The following is a 22,710-nucleotide window of genomic DNA, read 5'->3' as shown; positions in this document are numbered from 1 at the left end:
CACCAATGTGCAGCATCCACCTGGATGATGCGACGGCAGCCATATTGCGCCAGAACGCCCACCACACACCAGCTTACTGGTGGAGAGGAGACAGTGATGAAGCCAATCAGCCAATATCTACTAAAGCAGGCACAGATGATTCAATGTCTGAAAAAAAGAGCAAGATATCATCCGCATAGAGGGAGATCTTGTGCTGCCCAAGACCACCCGAGACACCGGACACAGCCGACCCCTCCCTAACCGCCTGTGCCAATGGCTCTATTGCTATAGCGAAGAGCAATGGGGAGAGGGGGCAGCCTCGTCTAGTGCCCCGGAGCAAAGGAAAGTTGTCAGACCTATGACCGTTAGTGACAACAGCTGCGAGTGGAGCAGAATATAGTAAACGCACCCATCTTATAAAATGATCACCGAGGCCAAACCTTTGCAAACTATAAAATAAATAAGGCCACTCCACACGGTCGAAGGACTTCTCCGCGTCTAAGGATAAAATAAGGGTGTCACTGTTACATTTTTAAGAGAGCTCGATAACATTTAGAAGCCATCTAATATTATTACTCGAACTTCTACCCTTGATGAAACCCGTTTGGTCTTCATCAATGATAGAAGGAAGTATTTTCTCCAGCCGAAGTGCAAGGATTTTGGAGAGTAACTTTAAATCTACGTTTAGCATGGAGATCGGTCTATATGACCCACAGATATCCGGATCTTTTCCTTTTTTTTAAATATGGGAAATGTTGGCCTCTCTAAGTGATTGAGGAAGCCTGTTTGTCATAAATGAGTGATCATACATAGCCAACAGGGGCTCTATTAATATTTGCTCGAATTCTTTATATACTTCACACACCAGACCGTCTGGACCTGGGGATTTGCCAGACTGTAAACTATGTAAAGCCATTAAGGCTTCTTCCCTTGAAATGGGGGCATTCAAAACCATTCTCTGATCATCAGATATACTAGGGAGTGTTAAGTGATCAAAGAAATTTTCCATAGCGTTATATTGTTGAGGGAAATATTCAGTTCGATATAAGTCATAATAAAACTGCTTAAACGTATCATTTATAACACCACAATCAAATGACTGCTTTCCAGAAGAATCCATAATAGAGGTGATAAACTGTGGGCCAGATCTCTCCTTCAGTAAATAAGATAGATACTTGTTAGGCTTATTGCCATGCTCATACAGTCTTTGCTTTGAAAACAGTATTTTAGTGTTGGCCTGTTGCAATAACAAAGAATCCAAAGAAGCGCGTATTACACCAGCTTCTCCAGATTGGCAGGAGACGCACCATTCACATGATCTTCAGTTGCTCTTTTGACTTCTTGTTCTAAGCGTTCCTGTTTCTCTACTTGCTTCCGTTTTTTAGTACTGGAATAAGATATAACTAATATAACCATGGCATGATCGGAAACCACAGTATTGCTTATGAAACAATGGGAGATATATTGCAGGATAACACTTGGGACAAAAAAATAGTCAATCCTTGAATAACATTTATGGGGAGGAGAGTAGAAGGTAAAATCTGTTTGCAAAGGGTTAAGTATACGCCAAACATCAGAAAAACCTAATTCCTCGCATAAAGCAGATAATGTTTTGGATTGATTGGATGGAGGGCAATTTTTTGGAGGTAGTCTATCCAGTAAAGGATTCAACAAACAATTAAAATCTCCCCCTACAATTACAGTACCAGAAGCAGTATCTAGCAAATCTGAAAAAGCCTTTGTGATCAGTTTGGTGGGCAGTATATATTTAAAAAAGTTATCTCCTCTACATACAGTAGCCCTCTAACAATAACGTAACAGCCTCGTTTATCCTTAGTGCTATTTATAATCTTAAGGGGTAGATTTCTATTAACAATGATAGCTACCCCCCTACTACTCGTTGTAAAGGAAGAAAAATGAATTTGACCAATCCATCTATGTCTGAGACTGGCATGTTGCTTGTCATCCAAATGTGTCTCCTGCAACAGGGCCAGATCAATTAAATTATTAATAACCATCTATACATTTATTTTAATATAATGAAAAAGCATAAAAAAAAAAGATAATAATAAATAAAATAAATAGATCTCCTGCACTAAAATTTTTGCATAATTTAGTTCTCCTACGAGAGGTTCTCTTGTATTGCGTAAGCTAGCTTACGCTGCGGGAAAGTCTCCTTTCTCGAGATACTGAAGCCAAAAATTATCCTTAATTTTTTAAATCTTGTCAACGCAGTGCGGCAGCCTGCAGACCTAGGGCAGGCGAATCGCGTGTCCATTGGCTGCTCTGCGGCAACTGCAGCAGCCTATGGCTGAGCCTTGCGCGTGACGTCACGTCCAATGAGCGCGCTTGGCGCGCTTAATGCGTCACAGCCCGTCATTAGGGGTGTGGCTTAGCGTATATAAGCAAGGTACAGAGGCTGCTTCGCTGATTTCTGTCTCTTCAGCGAAGCTCTTCGCTTCGCATCTCTGAGGAAGCCGCCGTCGAATCAAGCGACCAGCACGCCGAGGATTTCAGCCTGAGGACGCCGGCCGCTTCGCCGCCTTCAGCCTTCCCTGCCTGCTGCGCCATCCGGCATACATATCCTTTCTTGCTCTGTGTTGTGTGTTTTGTGTGTCCGCCGCGACACACTTGCATCTAAAAGAGCGCGAGGCGTTGTTGCAAATGCCTCGCTCATCCTGTGGCTCGTGCAGAGCCGCGCTCAGCGACGGAGACCGCCACGTGGTGTGCGCTCTCTGCCTGGGCTTCGACCACGCAGCCCGCGCTCTCTCCGAGGGCGGCTGCGAACAGTGTGAGGAATTACCGATGTCGACCCTACGGGCTCGACTCGCTAAATTTGAAGAACCTCCGCCTTCTCCGGCCACTTCTTCCGGGCCACGTAAAAAGAAACGTCGCTCTCAAAGGCCGCCGGAACTGGACGCTACAGCTGAGTGCTCGCCGGAACCTCTCCCGCAAGCCTCGCTCTCTCCTTCCCCCCCACCCTTCACCGACGCGCAGCGGCCGGCCTCTGACCGCACTGCCGTCGTTCTGGGGGATGATGCAGATGATGCCGCTGACAGCTGCTCTCTGCTCACGTCTGACAGCGAGGAGTGGTCGGGCTCTCACCGCTCCGCCCCCTCGACTTTGGAGTCTGCCAGATCCCGCGCTAGTGTCGACGCGGAGCTTCTCCGCCTCCTCACTCAAGCGGTCGAGAGAATGGGACTGGATTGGTCCCCACCCAAGGAGCCGGCGCCCAATCGCCTTGACGGATGCTTTCTACCTAGCCGCCGCCCTGCGCCTGCCTCTAGGTCAGCACCCTTCCTGCCTGAGCTCCACGCTGAGCTCTCAAAATCCTGGAACGCGCCGTTCTCCGCCAGACTCCGCTCGCCAGTCTCCTCGGCTCTCTCCCAAGTGGACGGGGCCGCCGAGAACGGCTATAACGGTATCCCCGCCGTTGAGGAAGCTGTGGCAACGCACCTTTGCCCGCCGTCTGCTAGATGGCGCTCAAAGTCTGCCCTGCCGTCTAAAGCCTGCAGGACCACCTCAGCTCTCGCCGGCCGCGCTTTCGCCGCCTCCGGCCAGGCTGCTTCCGCCCTGCACTCAATGGACATTCTGCAGATCCTTCAAGCCGACCTCCTCCGTGAACTGGACGAGAAGGGCTCGGATCAATCTGCCTTAACGGATCTGCGCAGCGCTACGGATCTTGCGCTCCGCGCTACCAAGACCGCTGCACAAGCCATCGGCAGATCCATGGCCGCGCTCACCGTCATCGACAGACATCTATGGTTGACGCTCGCGGATATGAGTGAGTCAGAGCGCGCCGTATTTCTGAATGCACCACTCTCGCCCACCGGCCTCTTTGGCCCTGCGGTCAGCGGAATTGTGGATCGTTTCTCTGAAGTACAGAAGGCGTCGCAGGCGATGAACCTCTTCCTGCCCCGCCGATCGAGCCCAGCCACAGGCCGCCCTCAAACTCAGCCTCCTGTGCGCAGCTCTAATCAGCGCTCTTCCCGGCCTCCCAGCGCTTCGCAGCGACGCCAGGGCAGCCGCCCTAGGTCGCGCTCGACCAGCCGTCACAGACCGCCGCCCCCCCGGGGCCCGCGGCCCAAGATCGCGTTGAAGCCCGAGCCCGCGAAGTCCTCCTAGCATCCGCAAGGAGGAAAAGATGGTTGAGTCCCGCTACGGCCGGACCGCCATCAAAACGCACAGCTCTGTCAGTCCCCTATGTTCAGGCTACTGCAGCAGCTCACACCGCAGCCAACGAGCCAGTAATAGCACTCGCTCGCCTGCACACAAACGCCGTTTTCACGGCGACCCAGATAAATCTCAAAAAGAGTATAAGTGCTTTAAGTGTAGAAAATGTGCCCACACCCATGTGCTCACTGCTTCATACAAGTACAATCCCTATGGTAACGCGCTCAGAGCGCTCTCTCATAAAGCGGCCACACACCGCTCGAGTACTAAATGTAGTAAATGTGCCCACACTTCCGTGCTCACACCTACTCGCTGCTCGCTCTGTCACTCAGTTACCTCAAGTTGCTACGGCTCAAGCCGCAGGGACATTAAGTGTAGAAAAAGTGCCCACTCCCGTGTGCTCACTGCCTCACACAGACAAGGTTCCCATGGCAACGCGTCCAGAGCGCTATCTCTTAAAGCGGAAACATTCCGCTCGAGCATTAAGTGTAGAAAATGTGCCCACAGCTTTGTGCTCACACCTGCCCACTACCCGCTCTGCCAGACAGGTTGCAAACCTCATAAAGCTCCCAAACACTGGCCGTGTCATAAGTGCAAATCCCGCGTCAGCTCACGAGCACGCGCACCCACTTTCAGACACCATAATCCCCACGCCGCTCTCGCGCCTGGGATATTTGACAGCAGTTCACGCTCCATCGTCCGAGATCGAGCTACTAAAATCTGCACAGTCGGCCAGCCCTGTTCTTCTGCCCTCGTGTCCGAGCATCGGCGGCGCGCGCGCCGCCCCATCCTCTCTGATACAGGTTCCCCATCCCGCGCAACGCGGCGATCTGAACCCAGAGACCATTCGACCCCTAGCCATGCATGCAAAAGCATGGGAGGCTATTCAGGGCGCGTCAGAATGGGTGCTCAACACCATAAGACACGGCTATTCGCTCCAATTTGCTCGTCGCCCTCCGCGCTTTCTAGCGCAGACGGAAACGAAAGTGAGTTTGGAAACAGCGCATCTGCTTCAAGCAGAAATAGCGAAGCTGCTGCGAAAAGGGGCCATAGAACAGGTTCATCCTTCCTTGAGCGAGTCAGGCTTTTACAGCCGTTACTTCCTCGTTCCCAAGAAGGACGGAGCATTAAGACCTATTTTAGATCTGAGACATCTGAACAAGGCTCTCATGAGACGGCCGTTCAAGATGATTACAACCAGACAGATCCTTGCGCAGATCCGCCCAGGAGACTGGTTTATCTCTCTCGATCTGAAAGACGCGTATTTCCAGATCCAGATAACCCCCCGTCACAGGCCATTCTTGAGATTCGCCTTCGACGGTCGAGCTTATCAATACACAGTCCTGCCGTTCGGCCTGTCTTTAGCACCCCGTACATTCACGAAATGCATGGACACGGCTCTCGCTCCCCTGAGGAGTCAGGGAATGCGAATTCTGAACTATCTGGACGACTGGCTCGTTATAGCGCAGTCAGAGACAGAACTTGTGTCTCACAGAACAGCGCTTCTCAGCCATCTGGAAAGCCTGGGTCTAGCGGTCAATTGGACCAAGAGCTCGCTCTCGCCCCGTCAGTCAATTTCCTTTCTCGGAATAGAACTGGACTCGGTGGCGATGACAGCCAGATTGTCGGAGCAGCGCGCGCGCCGCATCCAGCGCCTCGCTGCATCTTTCAAAGAAGGCAATCGGGTTCCCCTGAAAGCATTTCAGCGCATCCTGGGGCATATGGCCTCAGCTGCAGCAGTGCTTCAGCTGGGTTTACTGCGCATGCGCCCGCTTCAACGCTGGCTGAGAGCGCACGTATCCCATCGAGCCTGGGCGACCGGCGGCTCGCTAATCAGAGTGACTCAGGTCTGTGTCTCAGCCCTGCAGCCCTGGCTAGCAGCCGAATGGTATCACACTGGAGTGACTATGGGAGTGATTTCACACCGGAAAGTTGTCTCAACAGACGCGTCCAACCTAGGTTGGGGAGTGCTCTTCGAAGGCAGACCGGTCTGTGGCCGCTGGTCAGACCAGGAGAATCTCCTACACATAAACTGTCTAGAGATGCTCGCGGTCGAGAAAGCGCTCATGCACTTCCTCCCATTTCTCCATGGTCACCATGTTCTAGTCCGCACGGACAACACATCAGTAGTGGCCTATGTGAACCACCAGGGCGGTGTCAGATCAAAGAAGCTCTGCGCCCTGACGGAACGCCTCCTCGTATGGGCTCAGCACTCTCTGCGCTCTCTGAGAGCATCGCATGTGCCTGGCCATCTGAACGAGGGCCCCGACAGACTGTCCAGGGACAACGTTCCCCCTGGGGAGTGGTCTCTACACCCCCAAACAGTCCAGTCGCTGTGGCGCCGCTTTGGCAGAGCGGAAGTCGACCTCTTTGCGTCAAAAGACAACGCACACTGCCCAGTATTCTTTTCAAAGAGCGAGGACGCGCTGGCCCAGACATGGCCCAGCGGCCCGCTATATGCTTTTCCCCCGGTCTCTCTGCTGCCTCAGGTCATCGAGAGAGTCAGGAAAGCGCGCCACACAGTGCTCCTCATAGCCCCGTTCTGGGAGAACCAAGCTTGGTTCCCGGAACTCATACAATTGGCAGACTCAGCCCCTTGGCCGATTCCGGTGCGGAGAGACCTTCTCTCTCAAGCCCGCGGCTCGATTTGGCATCCCCACCCAGAGCGCTGGTCTCTGCATGCGTGGAGCCTCAACAATTACATGCTGATCTACCAGAAGGGGTGATGAACACGATCATACAATCTAGAGCCCCCTCCACGAGGCGGCTCTACACGTCCAAATGGTCGGTGTTTAACAAATGGTGCACTGCCAGAGGGCTCAATCCACAGACATGTGGGGTCTCGCAAGTATTGTGCTTCCTTCAAGAGCTACTGGACGCGGGCAGGTCCCCCTCCACGCTCAAAGTCTATGTTGCGGCCATTTCAGCGCTCTCTATCTCAGAGCCGGGCCGCGCATTAGGAAGGAACGAGTTCGTCATCCGCTTCCTTAGAGGAGCGAGAAGGATGAACCCCCCGCGACCCCCTTCGGTTCCTATGTGGGATCTTTCACTGGTCTTAGACGCACTGAAAGCACATCCCTTTGAACCCTTAGAAACTGTGGATATGAAATACCTCACGCTCAAAACCGTTTTTCTGATAGCACTGTCTTCAGTAAAACGTGTGGGAGACCTTCACGCGTTATCCACTAACGCTGCGTGCCTCGAGTTCGGACCCAATGACTCCAAAGTTATTCTCAGACCGAGGCATGGGTACGTCCCCAAAATTTTGGGCACTCCCTTCAGAGCGCAGGTCATTTCCCTTTCAGCCCTGCCGAATGCTGGCTGCGAGACAGATAGTAATCTCCTCTGCCCAGTTAGGGCGCTGAGAAGCTATATTTCGCGCTCCGCCGCCTTCAGGCGTTCAGAGCAGCTCTTTGTTTCGTTTGGTGGGCGCACCAAGGGTCTCGCCGCCTCGAAACACACCCTATCCAGATGGATAGTTGACGCTATCGCAGCTGCTTACGCATCTAAAAACCTGCAGTGCCCTTTGGGCATTCGAGCGCACTCCACCAGAGGCATGGCCTCATCGTGGGCGTGGTCCAGTGGGATTCCCATTCATGACATTTGTGCAGCGGCAGGCTGGGCCTCCCCCTCCACATTTGTTAGGTTTTACAACCTGGAAGTTCCCGCCTTGCAGGCCAAAGTGTTATCAGTCTAAGTCTCGCGTAAGCCAGCCCACTGTCTGTGCGCGGGCTATGTTGTTGATTTAGCTCTACTGGTTGAGCTGCACTATGTGGGAAGTGTCAGTTGGACCGGCTGTGCCGCTCCCTGCCCCATAATATGTGCTTGTGTACTGTGGTATCTTGGCCGCCCAGCTCCGCTTCGCGTTCCCTGGGCTCTCCATGGGATTCATTCAGGATGCTGGGCGCGCGCACGGCGTTGACAAAGGTGTTCCCGCAGCGTAAGCTAGGTTACGCAATACGAGAGAACCTCTCGTAAGAGAACGTACTCGGTTACTAACGTAACCTCTGTTCTCTCTAGAGAGGGAACGAGTATTGCGTAACCCGCCGTGCTCTCGCCACGAGCTCATTTCGCTTCATGCGACAGAAACCAGCGAAGCAGCCTCTGTACCTTGCTTATATACGCTAAGCCACACCCCTAATGACAGGCTGTGGCGCATTAAGCGCGCCAAGCGCGCTCATTGGACGTGACGTCACGCGCAAGGCTCAGCCATAGGCTGCTGCAGTTGCCGCAGAGCAGCCAATGGGCACGCGATTCGCCTGCCCTAGGTCTGCAGGCTGCCGCACTGCGTTGACAAGATTTAAAAAATTAAGGATAATTTTTGGCTTCAGTATCTCGAGAAAGGAGACTTTCCCGCAGCGTAAGCTAGCTTACGCAATACTCGTTCCCTCTCTAGAGAGAACAGAGGTTACGTTAGTAACCGAGTACGTTTTTTTGTTTTGCATTGTACAAAAGGAAGAAGTACAAACATTTCTGGGCAATAGAACATTGAATAGAACAATTTAATAAAAATAAATAAATAAATAAATAAGAACGGAAGAGGCGCTTTCCCTACTCATAAAGGGAACTCTTTACCCAAAAAAAAACAACACTTTCCGAACAGCACGGGATAAAAAAGGCTTATATTCCTTTATTGGCTTTAAATATTGGCTTATTGGCTTAAAGGCTTTATTCCAGCACGGTATAAAAAAGATTTTAGATCACAAAAACAAAAAACCCACTCAAGAGGTAAACTTGCGTAATCACATCGTCGACGGTGCGTCCAGCAAAAGAAAGAAAATATACCAGATGCAAAACAGAAAAAAGGAGAAAGAAACACATTCATGTCAATGCTTTGGCGCCACGCACCACACCCGAGAATCCTCTGTCTGTCTCTGAAATGATGCATACGCACCACCAGCAGTCGTGGTCTCTCCTTGACTCCTGGCCTGGGTGCTAGGGTGCGATGAGCCCTTTCGATCTTGACATAGCCTCCCTCGGTCTGCAGCTGAAGAAACTCCGGAATCCATTTTTGAAGGAAAGTCACCACATTAGAGCCCTCTGCCCCTTCTGGTAAGCCAACAATACGTATATTTTTGCGCCGTCCTCTGTTCTCCAGATCATCAGCAAGTAAGGTAAGCGACACGATTTGGTTTTCCAGAGTTGAAACGCGGGCCTGCATGTTATCCGCTAATTCCTCCGCCACAACGATTCTTTTGCCGGTTCTTTGTGACAGCTTTTAGGTGCTTTATTGGCAGCGCCACCCTCACATGTTACATGAACGCGTCACCACCGCATCAGCACCGAAAACAAGAGATTTTTTTTCTTTTTGGGGGCATTTTGTTTGTGTTCAGTCTTTCTCAGTTGTCTTTAGGTCAATGTTTCAGGTAACAGTTTTTCAGTTAATGTTTTCAGGGGTAGGCTAAAGGAGCAGCATCTGTACTCTCGCGGCTGTAGACGGTAATGTTTTCTCTTGGTTCATGTCAGTCAGTATGAATTCATTTTGATATAAGTCGCACCTGACTATAAGTCGCAGGACCAGCCAAACTATGAAAAAAAGTGTGACTTATAGTCCGGAAAATACGGTAAGTAAAACAAAAGGTAATAAGGTTTTTAAGAGTTTAGAGATAACTGGCACACAAAGGAAGGTGGTCTCTAGACAAATGGTCTCACACCCCAAAAGGTGTAACCTCTGAATGTAAATTACCATTGTTAGCAGATGTTTCCATGTGAAAGAGGTTCTGTCTATATAATGGAATGCAACTCGAGGATCAGCACAATTCTGTACCTCAGATCAGCCCAACTCTCAGCATCATGTATTTCCTAATGTCGGGTTCGCATCTCTTCTCTTTATTCCAGAGCATTTGATTTTTTATATTGATTATCTTTGAACTGATTATGAAATTGGCATGATACATTTACCTGACATAATAAATTGTAAACATTTGATTTTATCCTAACGGACTCTAACATTGTTTTCATTGTTCAGATGAAATAACTAGAGAATACATAGGAGAAATATTTCTAAATGTATTTCATTTAAAGTTTTAGACAGTAACACGCAGTTTTCTACCATCTTGCTGACAATGATTCTTTAGTCATTCGGCTGTCTTGCAGACTGAACCCCTGCAGGAAATCCACCCTTACAGGCTATTCTTAGCATTACTGTTAGTTTCACTTCTTTATTTTAGCAGTTTCCTGCATGCCATTAAACTCTAGAAGTAAACTCTTGCAATTTTTAGTGATAAAATTGGTTAGTTACTGAAAAGGTTTCCACTATCCATGACTCCTGAATTATAAAACAGATTTTAAAAGTATTGTAAAGTAATTATTAGCATCAGCTTGGTAAAATAAACCTGCATTTGCACATGAGCGTCTGTAAAGCAGATATTAACTGTCTTCAGGGAGTTTCTACACATGGATTATAACGTTCTGCTTTACTCTCTCCAGCCTTGAGAAATATATCAGATCCAGACTCCTTTATCAACACTACAAATGCTCTGGAAGATCTGGGATGTATTTCTCAAGCACCACTGATTTAACTTCCGCCTCTCTGAACTTCTGGACCACTTTGCTAAAACACTTGAACGAGTCGTTTTCCACCAACTATCTACATTTCTCACACAGAACATCCTCCTGGACAACAACCAGTCTGGCTTCAGAAGCGCCACTAAACTGAGACGGCCCTGCTCTCGGTTATTGAAGCTCTGAGACTGGCAAGAGGAGCCTCCGAATCCTCAGTTCTCCTCTTGCTGGATCTGTCTGCTGCTTACAGTTAACCACCAAGAAGAGCATCTCAGGAACAGTGCTTCAAGTCTGACCTCTCAGTGGGTCCTTCAGGGTGTCGTGAGGTGTTTAAGACCCAATATCTAGCTCTCGGTTATTGAAGCGGCTTCTCAACTACAACTCGCTTCAGTGGACTTACAGATACATTACCAGCTCATGAAGGGGAATTAACATATTCCTAACAAACATCTCAGGAAAGGAGACTTATTAAACACAACTGCAGAGGTTTATTAAGAAAATTATAGCAATCATTCAAAATGAAAAAAGCTGCTAAAAACAGGAATGAACAGACAAGATCCAAGAATCCTCAAATCAGCTCCATCACACAGAACAGAGAGAGATTATACAGTCTGAGTCTGTCCATTACTGTATTAATATTATATTTAAAGCAGTTTACATATGAAGCGCAAGAGAATGACTTTCAACACTGTAGGCAAATATATCCATAAAATCCATATAAATGAAAATAAATCTGGCTTTTTATATGTAAAAAAACACATTTTAATCTAAACTTGATTATGTGACTATAAGTGCTCAGAGTTTTTTCTCTGTTTTTTGAGAAGAAGAAAATAAAACAATGAACAATCCTCTGTAAGTTTTTGCTATTGTAAATATTGCTGCAGATTGGCTCTAAACTCATCAGTATTTTATTCTAATATTGTGGGCATCTCTATTTCCTCTGGGTGCTTCGAGTCCTTCCTCCCTGCAAAATAAAAGCATTGACTGACCTCTCGTATGTGTTTTTATCATGATTGCAGATTGTTCCAGATCAGATGAGTGTGAATCATCAGATTGTGTGCGGCTCAAAACTCACCAGCTCTTCTTGCACAGATGATCTGAAGAAGAATCACAGTAGGAGCAGCAAAACGGCGATCTCAACAATAATCACAATCACTGCAGGAAACATGAGAGGAAGAAGAGAAACTGTACATGACTGAAGTCAAGGGTATTCAACTATCAACAGTTATTGATGAAGCATTTGCAGACTGACTGACAGGGACGGACTGACAATCTGTGCGTTCGGGAAAAGTCCAGAACGGCCATCCAACCAAGGGACGTCGGCACAAAAAAAATAATAAATAATAGTCTAATAAAGCAATATGAACAGCCAACAGCAGGGGCACTAATACGATCACTTATATGCTACGTGAAAAAAAAAAAAAAACAGTTTGTGATTGGTCCCCGGCCGTGCAGGTGCATCAAAATCATGTCAAATCGCCGGCAGAATGGCTAGCAGAAAACGTAAGGAGAAAGGTGGATGGGAAAAATTAAAAGAAAAGAGGGCCAAGTCTCTCGAAACTGATGCAGCAAAATGTAAAAAGCTCACAGAGCTTTTTGGTTGCAGTGCAACTGCCAGCATCACTGCTTCACTTAGCCAGAGTGTAGAGGACCAGCAAGAGGAAGCTGAGCCTGAGCATCCACAGCCTGGTCATGATGAGGGACAGACAGCAGAGTTAACTTCACATCAGCAAGTGGTCCTGGTAAGTGCCAGTAGCAGGACACATTAAAATAGGCTGCCTTTATCCCTATCTTAGCGAATTGCATAGTCAGCTATCAACATGGGTGTGCATCATGATTATGAAAATTATCGTGCCATTTAGTGCTGTCAAACTTAACGAGTTTAATCATTTCTGTTAGGGTAATTTGAAACATTAAACGCATTCGAAATTTATCGCGGGTTGACCGCGATTTCACTTCGTTGTATATGAGAGGTTAGTGAGCTCACTTTTTCTGCTAGAATGAAGACTATGGTATTGAATTAAACGGGAAAACATCAGGCATGCATTGCTACCACTCTAAGCGTACTAACAAACAGGGAAGGGGGCTACTTTTTAGCTGAGGAGATAGAATTTTTTTTTAAATGACCTGCTTCATGTAGTTCTACTTGAACACGGGGTCAGTTTCAGCAAATATGACAAAGTTAGTTTTATAAGGCTTACCTACTGCACTTTTAACCCCCTGAGGTCAGCTATCGCGCCGGCGCGATAGGCTCTTTTTTTTTCAGATCAGTGCAAAAGAGACTCAAAATACTCTGTTGATTTTGATCTTACATGCTTGTGTTGTACATCAATAAAAACTGTTAAATGTCTTCTTTTATTTGTGTACACTCATAATAAAAACAAAATGTTGTGTTTTTCGTAAAACTGCCATCTCTCTCAATGTGAAACTCATTCTGAAACACGACAGAATATGACCTGTAACTCAGCGAATGTTTGTCACACAGACTTGAAACGCATGTCTATACAACGCTTGGAGTCACTATTTTTAAAGTATGTAAATTATAAAAAAAACAAATATTCTCTGTTTAAGTAATCCATATGAAAGCAGTGGCATGTACAGTTTCTCAAACGCGTCCTAATTAACTCTAATATGACCACAACCACACGTGCACGAGCGATTGACATGCAAATGATCCACACGACGAACGCAGACCTGTAAACGCCCTCATCACCTCAAAACAAAGAATCAGAAACTTCAGTAACTTACTCCTCTGCTTTTCATCGAGTTTGGAAGACTGTGTTTGTGCTGTGCTCTGCTGTTTCACTTGGATTTACCTCAGAAGAATTAGAAGAACGCGATTTGAAGACAAGAAAGATGTAAGGTAAGAAATTCTTAATTATTAGTTTATGTTATTGTTGCATAAACTTCACATTGCAGTTGAACTGTTGCTAGATATAAGGTGAATATTATATTTAGACCCGTGTTTACTATACTGTGTTTGTGGATATCTGCTCAAACGTAGATATGTATAATATGGTAACCATAATGTTTCATATTTTGGAGCACGCCGTGCGTTTCATGTATCATATTTTGGAGCGAGCTCTGCGTTTGAATGCATCATATTTTGGAGCGCGCTGTGGGTTTGAAAAGCAAAACGCACCAAACAAAGGCTTCATGTTTAAACTCTAATCTCATTTCATATCATCATAACGAATGGAAACATTTGAAGTAACATGATAATCAATATATTTTTTCTATAACGTAGTTGTTACTGAAATCTTTTGGAAGATTTATAGGCTGCTTAGGCTATTGTTATTATTATTTTATGCAGCACTGCGCATAGCCTATGCCTACAAGGCACAACAAACCTGGTGTTCATTATACATTATTGGAAACATTTGTGTGTGTATTCTGTGAATTTTAAAAAGCAATTTTAACCAGAAAAATATAAAATCTATTCCCAAAATCGTGCAGCCCTATAGTTTCTCTTGATATCAGTATGTTCACAGGTTTATTTATTTTTTACAGAGACCAGATGCCACTGAGTCCTGCTGACATCAACATTCACATGAGTCTCTGTACATGAACATGGTAAAGTGAAAATCAAACACCTTGGAAATGAAAGGTATGTACAATGTTTTTAGGAATGGCACAAAGGTCTCTGTCCTTGGATCATTGTTTTCAATAATGTACTTTTTTTGTCATTTGTTTTGTATCTTTGGATCATGTTGTGTTGTAAATAAATCCAAACAATCAAAAAGCCATTCTTTTTTAAATCTCCTCATTCTTTGTGCAAGGTTGCTCAGAATGACAGGGCCTGATAGCTCCTAATAGGGCCATTAGGGGAGCGTCTTTGTCTTTCTCAGGTGTGAAAGCCATACATATTAAAGATGTATTTACGCCTCTTCGCATAAAGCTTTCTTACAGAAAACACGTCGTAAAAATTTTAAATCAATATATTGTCTTCTCTGAATGAGCAGTCAGGGTGATTTTCACATAGTTTTGGAGCAAATATTCTAGGCTACGTGATACAATTTTCAAAAGTCTTGTGAAGAAATAATCAGTAGGGGTTTTATGACCTTATTTCAGTGACAATTTTTTTTTGTATTTTCACAAACCACGCATAAATGTCATTATCTCAAAACAACAAACTTTTACACACATGCTGCTGATATATTATTGTAGCAGAGTTTGTGCTGAATACAGTGTAATTAGACTTTAGCCATGAAAATGTCACAAGTAACAGAAATAAGCACAAATGTCAGAGCATGTCAGAACACCTCCAGGGCCAGAAAACACCTCAGACCCCAGAGGGTTAAATTAGCTCACATTATATTTGAATAGTAAGTTATAGACTATAGTAACTATATATTTTATAATTACAAGTTTGTGTTATTTGGGGTTTCTGTAGCCAGTGACATTTCATTATTTGTATTTCATTTTCAATGCAGATGTAATGGCATTGTACATTTTTTGTTTTTATTTGAAGGCTGAGGCTTCATTAAAGGTGAACTATGCATTTTTTTTTAGCTTAATTTACCTCAACTAAACAGCTTCGGAGTCATTGGAATAGTTATATTACTGTTTTTGGGTTGAATGGTGGTCTTCTCGCACCCCCCGAGCGCCTGTGAGACAAATGGCCGGATGATGGGCCTATTTGGGAGAAAGTCCAGGGCTGTTTTTTAGCCTCAGTCCGTCCCTGCTGATTGATAGTTTAATGTTATAAAGCTGTCAGTATAAATGAACGTGTCGTACCTCTGTATAATGATCCAGCAGTCACACTGACTCCAGTTTCTGATGCTGTATCAGCTGGATCTGTGGATCACGTCTGTTAGTTCAGTTCAACACATAATGCCACATATACACAACATCATCATCACATAATACTGGAGCTTCACATCACAGAAATTATGAATATGAGCACGAGTCTGTCATCTATTATCTTCTTACTTCACTCTCAAGCTGTCAGGAGGAGAATGACATTCACCAAAAATAAATCTATTTATACAGTGATCATGTGATCATGAACCTTGTGTAGGAGCTGCTGCTGTAGTTCGGCTTGATGTCTTCTCAGAGTTTGAGCTTCTGACTGGAATCAGTGTTGGTGAAGCGACTGGAGCTGCAGAAGATGAATGTTCAGACGCATCATCTGTAGGACATTAACATCATATGTTCATATCGATCATGACCTGCAGTTTGTGTTCATCATCACAGTTTACAGTGGCAGTAGTTGAGAAGAGACTGTACTGTATTACTGTATAACTGTGTTACTGTATAATTTCTTCCTGGTTTATATGAGAGTGAAACACAGTTGAGCTTCTGCAAATAAACCTTCAGCTTGAATGAAGGACATAAGCCTTATAATTCCTAAAGCCGACCTCCTACATGGGTCATACTAGGCTTTAATACACTCGTCTGATTTATGCAATATATCATGTATGACCCATGTAGGAGGCCAATATTGGGAATTATAAGGATTGTAATGCAGTTTATGACTTTGACCACTAATATTTTACAACTCCAAAACGTACGAAGCCATCAGAAAGAGTAGAGCCAATCTGTGGAAGTTTTCACAAATCTGTCAGAAAAGAGTGTTTTCTCACCTGAATACTTGACAGTGTATCTGACTGAGGTCTCCAGTTGATTTCCCAGAGTAAGCTGACATCTCCACTCTCTGTTGTCATCTTCATTCAGGAGTGTTGTAGTCAGAGTGAGGATACAGCGACCTTGAGCTAATGATGATAATATCTGATATCTGGAGTCTGTCTTCAGATCAACACCAGCCTGATTCACCCACAACAGCTTAAATTCAACTCCCATATAAGAACAGTAGAATGCAGAATACAACTGACAGGAGAGAGTCACAGAGCGGCCTGGACTGATCTCAGTCTGTGATGATGATGATGATGATGATGATGATGACGATGATGAAGACACTGAAACTGAACACAAGACACAAATCACAGACTCTTCAATCATCATCTGAGTTTAAAGGGAGAATCTGCCCTTTTTAAATTGACCACATAATCATAAACTTACCATGAAGAACATACAGATAAAAATCTGCATTAACTGCATCAAGTCCTTGTCCTCTGTAATTCACATTTTGTCTGCAGCTGTAATATCCATAATCTTCTCCTGTGACGTTCTTGATGTTCAGAGAGCAGTCAGACTCCAGACTCAGTCTCTCATGTCTCTCTGTGTCTTTATTCTTTATCTCTTCATTATTAAGTATAAATCCTTTTGAACCTTTCACATTGCCATTGTAGATCCATAGTGATTTGCAGTCAGAAAGAGTATAATTACAGGACAGAGAGACATTTTCACCAGAACTGATGAACACATGATCCAGTCCACTGGTTCCTGAAACACAGTATATCTCAGTGATCATTATGATATAATAAATGAAAACATAAACATAAAAAGCAGAAGTTTTATTCTCACTTAAAGCAAACAACACACTCTCCAGAATAAACTATTAGTCTTTATCAGAGAGCTGTTCAAATCACTGACACACAGGGCCATACTCACCACTGAGGTCTCGGAGGTCCGAACCTCTAATTTTTCGAAGTGCATATAATGAAGTTTGTGAAATAATTGCCTAATACTAACTCTTCTTTGGTGCTGCAATGATATTGCATATCTACGGTGGCCGAGAGGTGCAAAACAAATCACAATTACAAAAACAAAATAACAATTCAGAAAACACAACGACAATTCAGAAAACAAAATAACAATTCAGAAAACACAACGACAATTCAGAAAAAACGGAAAAGGTAGGTATATTTTGAGAATGACGTACTTATCACTGAATGGACGAGATACCTGTCAATCAAGCCAGAACCGGAATCAAGCGATACTGTCTGGAAGTACCGGTAGAAACAAATCGTACCCATCAACGTGCCATGGAGCAAAGTTCGGTCCCATGGAGTGATAGGTACGCCTAACGAATCTACGACGTGTCCTTGTTCTGTCCCTGGTGGGTCGAGTTCTTGCAGCAGCCGCATATGTCATCACGTTTAACACGCAACTTCTGCAGAAGTACTAACCACATTGTCCGGTAGCCGAACAACTGTCCTGGTCGACGCAGCTTTTAATGTCGTGGTATGTCGAAAAATGAAATAAAAGAGAGCATTGCAGTGATGGCTTCTTTGTTGGTGTATTTACTCAGAATGAAGCATAAGAGAATGCATAACAAAAGCTCAAAACATACATTCTCAACATGTATATCACTTTTTTACAGTAATGACCGTTGTACACATAAGTGACTTTAAACATTCCATCACACTAGAAGGAAAAATATGATCAACAAGCTATTTAACACTCTCTCTGTGCAGTTATCATGCTCTAGCTAGCCCCAAAATGACGTGTGGCAGCTGTAGTTACACTCTAATCTTTCAAGCGAAAGAAACCTAAAATTCTCGGGACAGCAGCATGTGTCCACATTTTAATCTTAACCGTTCTATTTCATCAGAAATGATCTGTAAACAGGGCTTTATGTGTAAAATACCGAACTTGTCCTTTAAATGAACTGAGTGGTCCAAAAACATTGAAACACTGATTCATTGATTCATCAACAAGTTGCTGAAACTAATCTTTGATGCTCATACTAATAGCTCATTATGCCTCTGGACACAGAAGCATTGCATTGGCATTTGATTGTAACATCTATGCAAAATAATCACTGAATCATTTCTCATTTAAGGCCATTCCCTATTGTCAACAATAAGCATACGCATTCTGCATTTCCATTTTGTTGTGTGGATCATTCATTGCAGCATTTCAGAATCTGTTATCTCCTTGACAAATAATTTATGCTACTGCCCACTGATATGTTTAGATGAGGAAAATCAAAATTTCATCATGGTTTCGAGGTAATGTCATCCTTATGTCGTTGCCACACGACAGTAGTGACATGACATCTGACGCACAGAAGCCAATGGCAGGTCACTATACGCATTGGCACATCCGGTGTCACCTTGCGCTGGCCAGTGTTGCCAGTGCTGCCTCAAGTGCCTTATTGCTTTTATAAAATGATTAACACAGAATGCAAATATCAAAGCCGAAGAATATGTATCTATGCAACTTTCATGAAGTAAAATCACTAAAAGCCTTCCTTCCGCTGGTAAAATAGTCCCTGACCATATACAGCAGCAGAAGTTACATACATTATTTAACCATTAGATGGTGGCAAAGACTGTCTTTATGAGTGAGTAAGTCAGTAGAGATGACTTTTTAGGATGCAAACTTGTGAACACAGAGAAGCAAGACACAACTGATAAATGACTAGTGTCACGGGAAAACCCCTTAACAATTAAAAGGACAAGATATTGCAGCGGACATTCAAACAGATTTATTATTATGAATATAGGACTGACCTGAAGGAAGATGCTATATCTACTGTAAATGCAGGTACACTCACTTACTGGATCTCTCACAATACTCTACAAGCTTATCAATGATCAATATCAAATCAAATCAAGTATATTTGTATAGCGCTTTTCACATTACAGATTGTATTAAAGCAGCTTCACAGTATTAAAATAAAATAAAATAATACAACAAAGTTTGTTTCTAGTGGAATTTATTGATTGATAGAATAAAATGAAATATCCCCAAAATATCCCCAACTGAGCAAGCCAAAGGCAACAGTGGCAAGGAACCGAAAAAAACTCCATCAAGTGACCTAATGGTGTCCTAAAACTCCATCAAGTGACCTAATAAAAAAAAAAAAAAAAAAAAAAAACCTTGGGAGAACCCAGGCTCAGTCGGGGGCCAGTTCTCCTCTGGCATTTATGAACTAGAGGCCGGATTGTAGTTTGAAACTGTAAGATTAACAATATTATATGAATGCCTGGCTGAAAAGATGCGTCTTTAATCTAGTTTTAACCTGGGAGAGCGAGTCTGAGCAGCGAACAGTATCAGGAAGGCTATTCCAGAGTTTTGGGGCTAAATGTGAAAATGCTCTCCCTCCTTTGGTGGATCTGGATATCCTAGGTATGACCAAAAGCCTTGAATTTAGTGACCTTAAAGAGCGCGATGGATTATAGGGCGATAGAAGATCCGTTAAATAGACTGGAGCTAAGCCGTTTAGGGCTTTATAAGTCAGTAGCAATACCTTATAATTAATACGGAACTTTATAGGTAACCAATGCAGTGATGATAAAATCTGTGTTATATGATCATATTTTCTTGATCTAGTAAGAACTCTAGCGGCTGCATTTTGGACTAACTGTAGCTTGTTAATTGAGGATGCGGGACAACCGGCTAATAAAGCATTACAGTAATCTAGTCTCGAGGTCATGAATGCATGAACTAACTTTTCTGCATCAGAAACTGATAGCATATTACATAGCTTAGCAATGTTTCTAAGGTGGAAAAAGGCTGTTTTTGTAACATATGAAATATGATTTTCAAAAGACAGGTTACAATCGAGTATAACACCCAGGTCTTTTACTGTAGTGGATAAAGTAACAGGACATCCTACGATGTCAAAGTTGTATTGTGAGAGGTTTTGTGGGTGTTTTTTTGAACCGATAAGTATTACCTCTGTCTTGTCTGGATTTAATAAAAGAAAATTACGCGTCATCCAATCTTTTATATCTTTAACACACTCTGTCAATTTGGATAATTTAGCGTTTTCATCTGGCCGTGATGAAATATAGATTTGAGTGTCATCAGCATAATAATGGAAACTAATTCCATGTTTCCTAATAATATTACCCAGTGGCATCATATATACTGAGAATAACAGAGGGCCTAGCACAGATCCCTGCGGCACTCCATAGTTTACTGGAGTTATGATCGATTCTTCTCCATTTAAATAGACAAAATGGTAGCGGTCAAGTATGATCTAAGTATGATCTAAACCAGCTTAATGCTTGTCCTTGGAAGAAGAAACTTTATTGTCATTGTAGTTATACAACGAAATTTGTTTGGTAGCACACAGAGGTCAGCAGCCATGAAACAAGAAAGCAGCTACATTAACATAATAAATGTAATAAAATATAAAATATAAAGTATAAAAAATAAATAATTAAAAAGGCACTTAGTATAATAAATAAACAAGATAAATTTAAGGATAGAAATGTATCAATATTTACAGTGTAGTAGTGGTTGAGTACAGACATGAATATCCCATAAAGCAACAAACATAAGAAAGGGAAAAGAGAGGAAGGATTAACTATTTATGTGTTGGAGGGGTGGCACAGGCTACAGCTCTGGGGAAAAAGCTGTTCTTAAGTCTGTTTGTATGAGTTCTGAGTGTTCTATATCTTTTCCCTGATGGGAGGGGTACAAAAAAACTATGTCCTGGGTGAGTTGAATCCTTGATAATGTTGATAGCTCGCTTTCGTAGGCGACTATCATAGATCATATCAAGGTTCGGGAGTTTGATTCCTATGATCCTCTGAGCAGTTTTGACGGTCCGGGTCAAAGCTCGGTGTTTTTCTGCAGTGCAGCTGGAGTACCACACTGTGATGCAATAATAGAGGATACTCTCTATTGTGCTCCCGTAAAAATGTACTAAGAGCTGGGTTGGTACTTTTGTTTTTTTAAGTTTTCTTAGGAAAAAAAGTCTCTGCTGCGCTTTCTTCACTAAGTGAGATGTGTTAATGGTCCATGTGAGATCTTTTGTTATGTGAAGACCCAGGAATTTGATGTCATTCACCCTCTCAACTTCCTCACCATTTATGTAGAGGGGGGGGTGATGTTGTTCTCTTGACTCTCCTGTAGTCTACAACGATCTCCTTTGTTTTGGCAGTGTTCAGAACCAATCCGTTGATCACACACCATTAGTGAGACTCATTGTTTTCTGATATCCTTCCCACTATAGTGGTGTCATCAGCAAACTTCACTATGGTGTTAGAAGAGGAGTGGATGGATTTACAGTCGTGTGTGAATAGGGTGAAAAGAGCTGGACTAAGAACGCATCCCTGCGGTGCTCCTGTGTTAATGGTGATAACAGATGATGTATGATTGCCCACCCTGACCTTCTGTGGTCTGTTAGTGAGGAAATTCAAAATCCATGAACAGAGTGTGGTGTTTAGTCCCAGGTCATTCAGCTTGTTTACAAGTTTGTATGGCACGATGGTATTAAACGCCGAGCTGAAGTCTACAAATAGCATCCTAACATATGTATTGGGATGCTCCAAATGAGTAAGGCTGGTGTGAAGTGCGATTGAGTTTGCATCCTCTGTAGATCTGTTCTTACAGTAAGCAAACTGTAGGCTGTCCAGGTCAGCAGGGATGTTGGCTTTGATGTGTGAAAGAACTGTCACAGGTTGACTCAGTATTTTGTTTGTTTTTGATCAGAGACATTTGGGCCTTACTGTGTGCAGTGTTATGTGTGATGGTGTTTACTGTGTGCATTAATATATTGGCACTCTGAATTGTAGTGGTTATCTACTGTGCATGTGCATCAAATTTGTAGTGGGTTTTGTTATTTCTTAATCTGCCCTGCTTGACTCTTTATAGACACCCATTTATGAACAAACCTGGCAACCCGTTTCCTGTTTTATTACTATGCCCATATTTGGACTGTGCTTCCTCCCCTGCTAATGAGACTTCATTAATTCATTAGAACTCGTCACCATGCCCCACCTTTCTGCCCATATTTGGACGACACTTCCTGTGACTTAAGTAACTTTATTATTGCCTCTGCATTGCTGCTGATGATGGCAATTAGTGACTAATTGTCTAACAGCTGGCCATGCCTAGTTTGAAGGAGATAAAAACTGGTTCTTTGGAACAGAGAGTGCTTGCCTGGTGACTGCTGATCTGCTGCCATTGTGTCCAATGCACTTCCCTGCTCTGCAAATGAAGCCCAGGTTCCCAGGCATCTCTGTTTGACCACTGGGATACTGCAGCTGGATTTTCTCAACGCTCTCTAATGTTGCCTAAAGGGCTGTAATTATATTTTATTACCACACATTGTGAATGTGTGTCCATTTTCTGTGGTGTTGGTGTTCATTGTGGTCGTTTGCTTTTAGCCCCAGCAATACCTATCTTATGGTTCCAGTGGCTGGCAGCGTCCTGAAGACTGTGGCTATCCTCGAACCTCCCTCAACGCTC

General features: G+C 44.1%; 1 protein-coding gene across 3 annotated transcripts in view; it reads right to left on the bottom strand.

Annotated features, from left to right (window-relative positions):
* Positions 1–22,710, bottom strand: part of LOC311301636 (uncharacterized protein) — a 170,530-nt gene that overhangs the window by 46,787 nt on the left and 101,033 nt on the right. For 2 of the 3 annotated variants that reach the window (XM_084426913.1, XM_084426912.1), the window contains exons 2-7: positions 16,678–17,001; positions 16,242–16,580; positions 15,668–15,787; positions 15,394–15,453; positions 11,732–11,811; positions 11,127–11,620 (exon numbers count right to left, since the gene is read on the bottom strand). In XM_084426913.1, coding sequence (XP_084283039.1) covers positions 11,765–11,811; positions 15,394–15,453; positions 15,668–15,787; positions 16,242–16,580; positions 16,678–17,001 — 890 coding nt within the window. In that variant the 3' untranslated portion in view covers positions 11,127–11,620; positions 11,732–11,764. Of the gene's footprint in view, positions 1–11,126; positions 11,621–11,731; positions 11,812–15,393; positions 15,454–15,667; positions 15,788–16,241; positions 16,581–16,677; positions 17,002–22,710 lie in introns of those variants that run through there. The other variant, XM_084426911.1, reaches the window with a different exon arrangement.

The sequence above is a fragment of the Rutilus rutilus genome, assembly GCF_951802725.1.
Source record: "Rutilus rutilus genome assembly, chromosome: 1".
In the NCBI taxonomy this organism is placed as follows: Eukaryota; Metazoa; Chordata; class Actinopteri; order Cypriniformes; family Leuciscidae; genus Rutilus; species Rutilus rutilus.
This window is presented reverse-complemented; position numbering and strand designations above follow the sequence as displayed.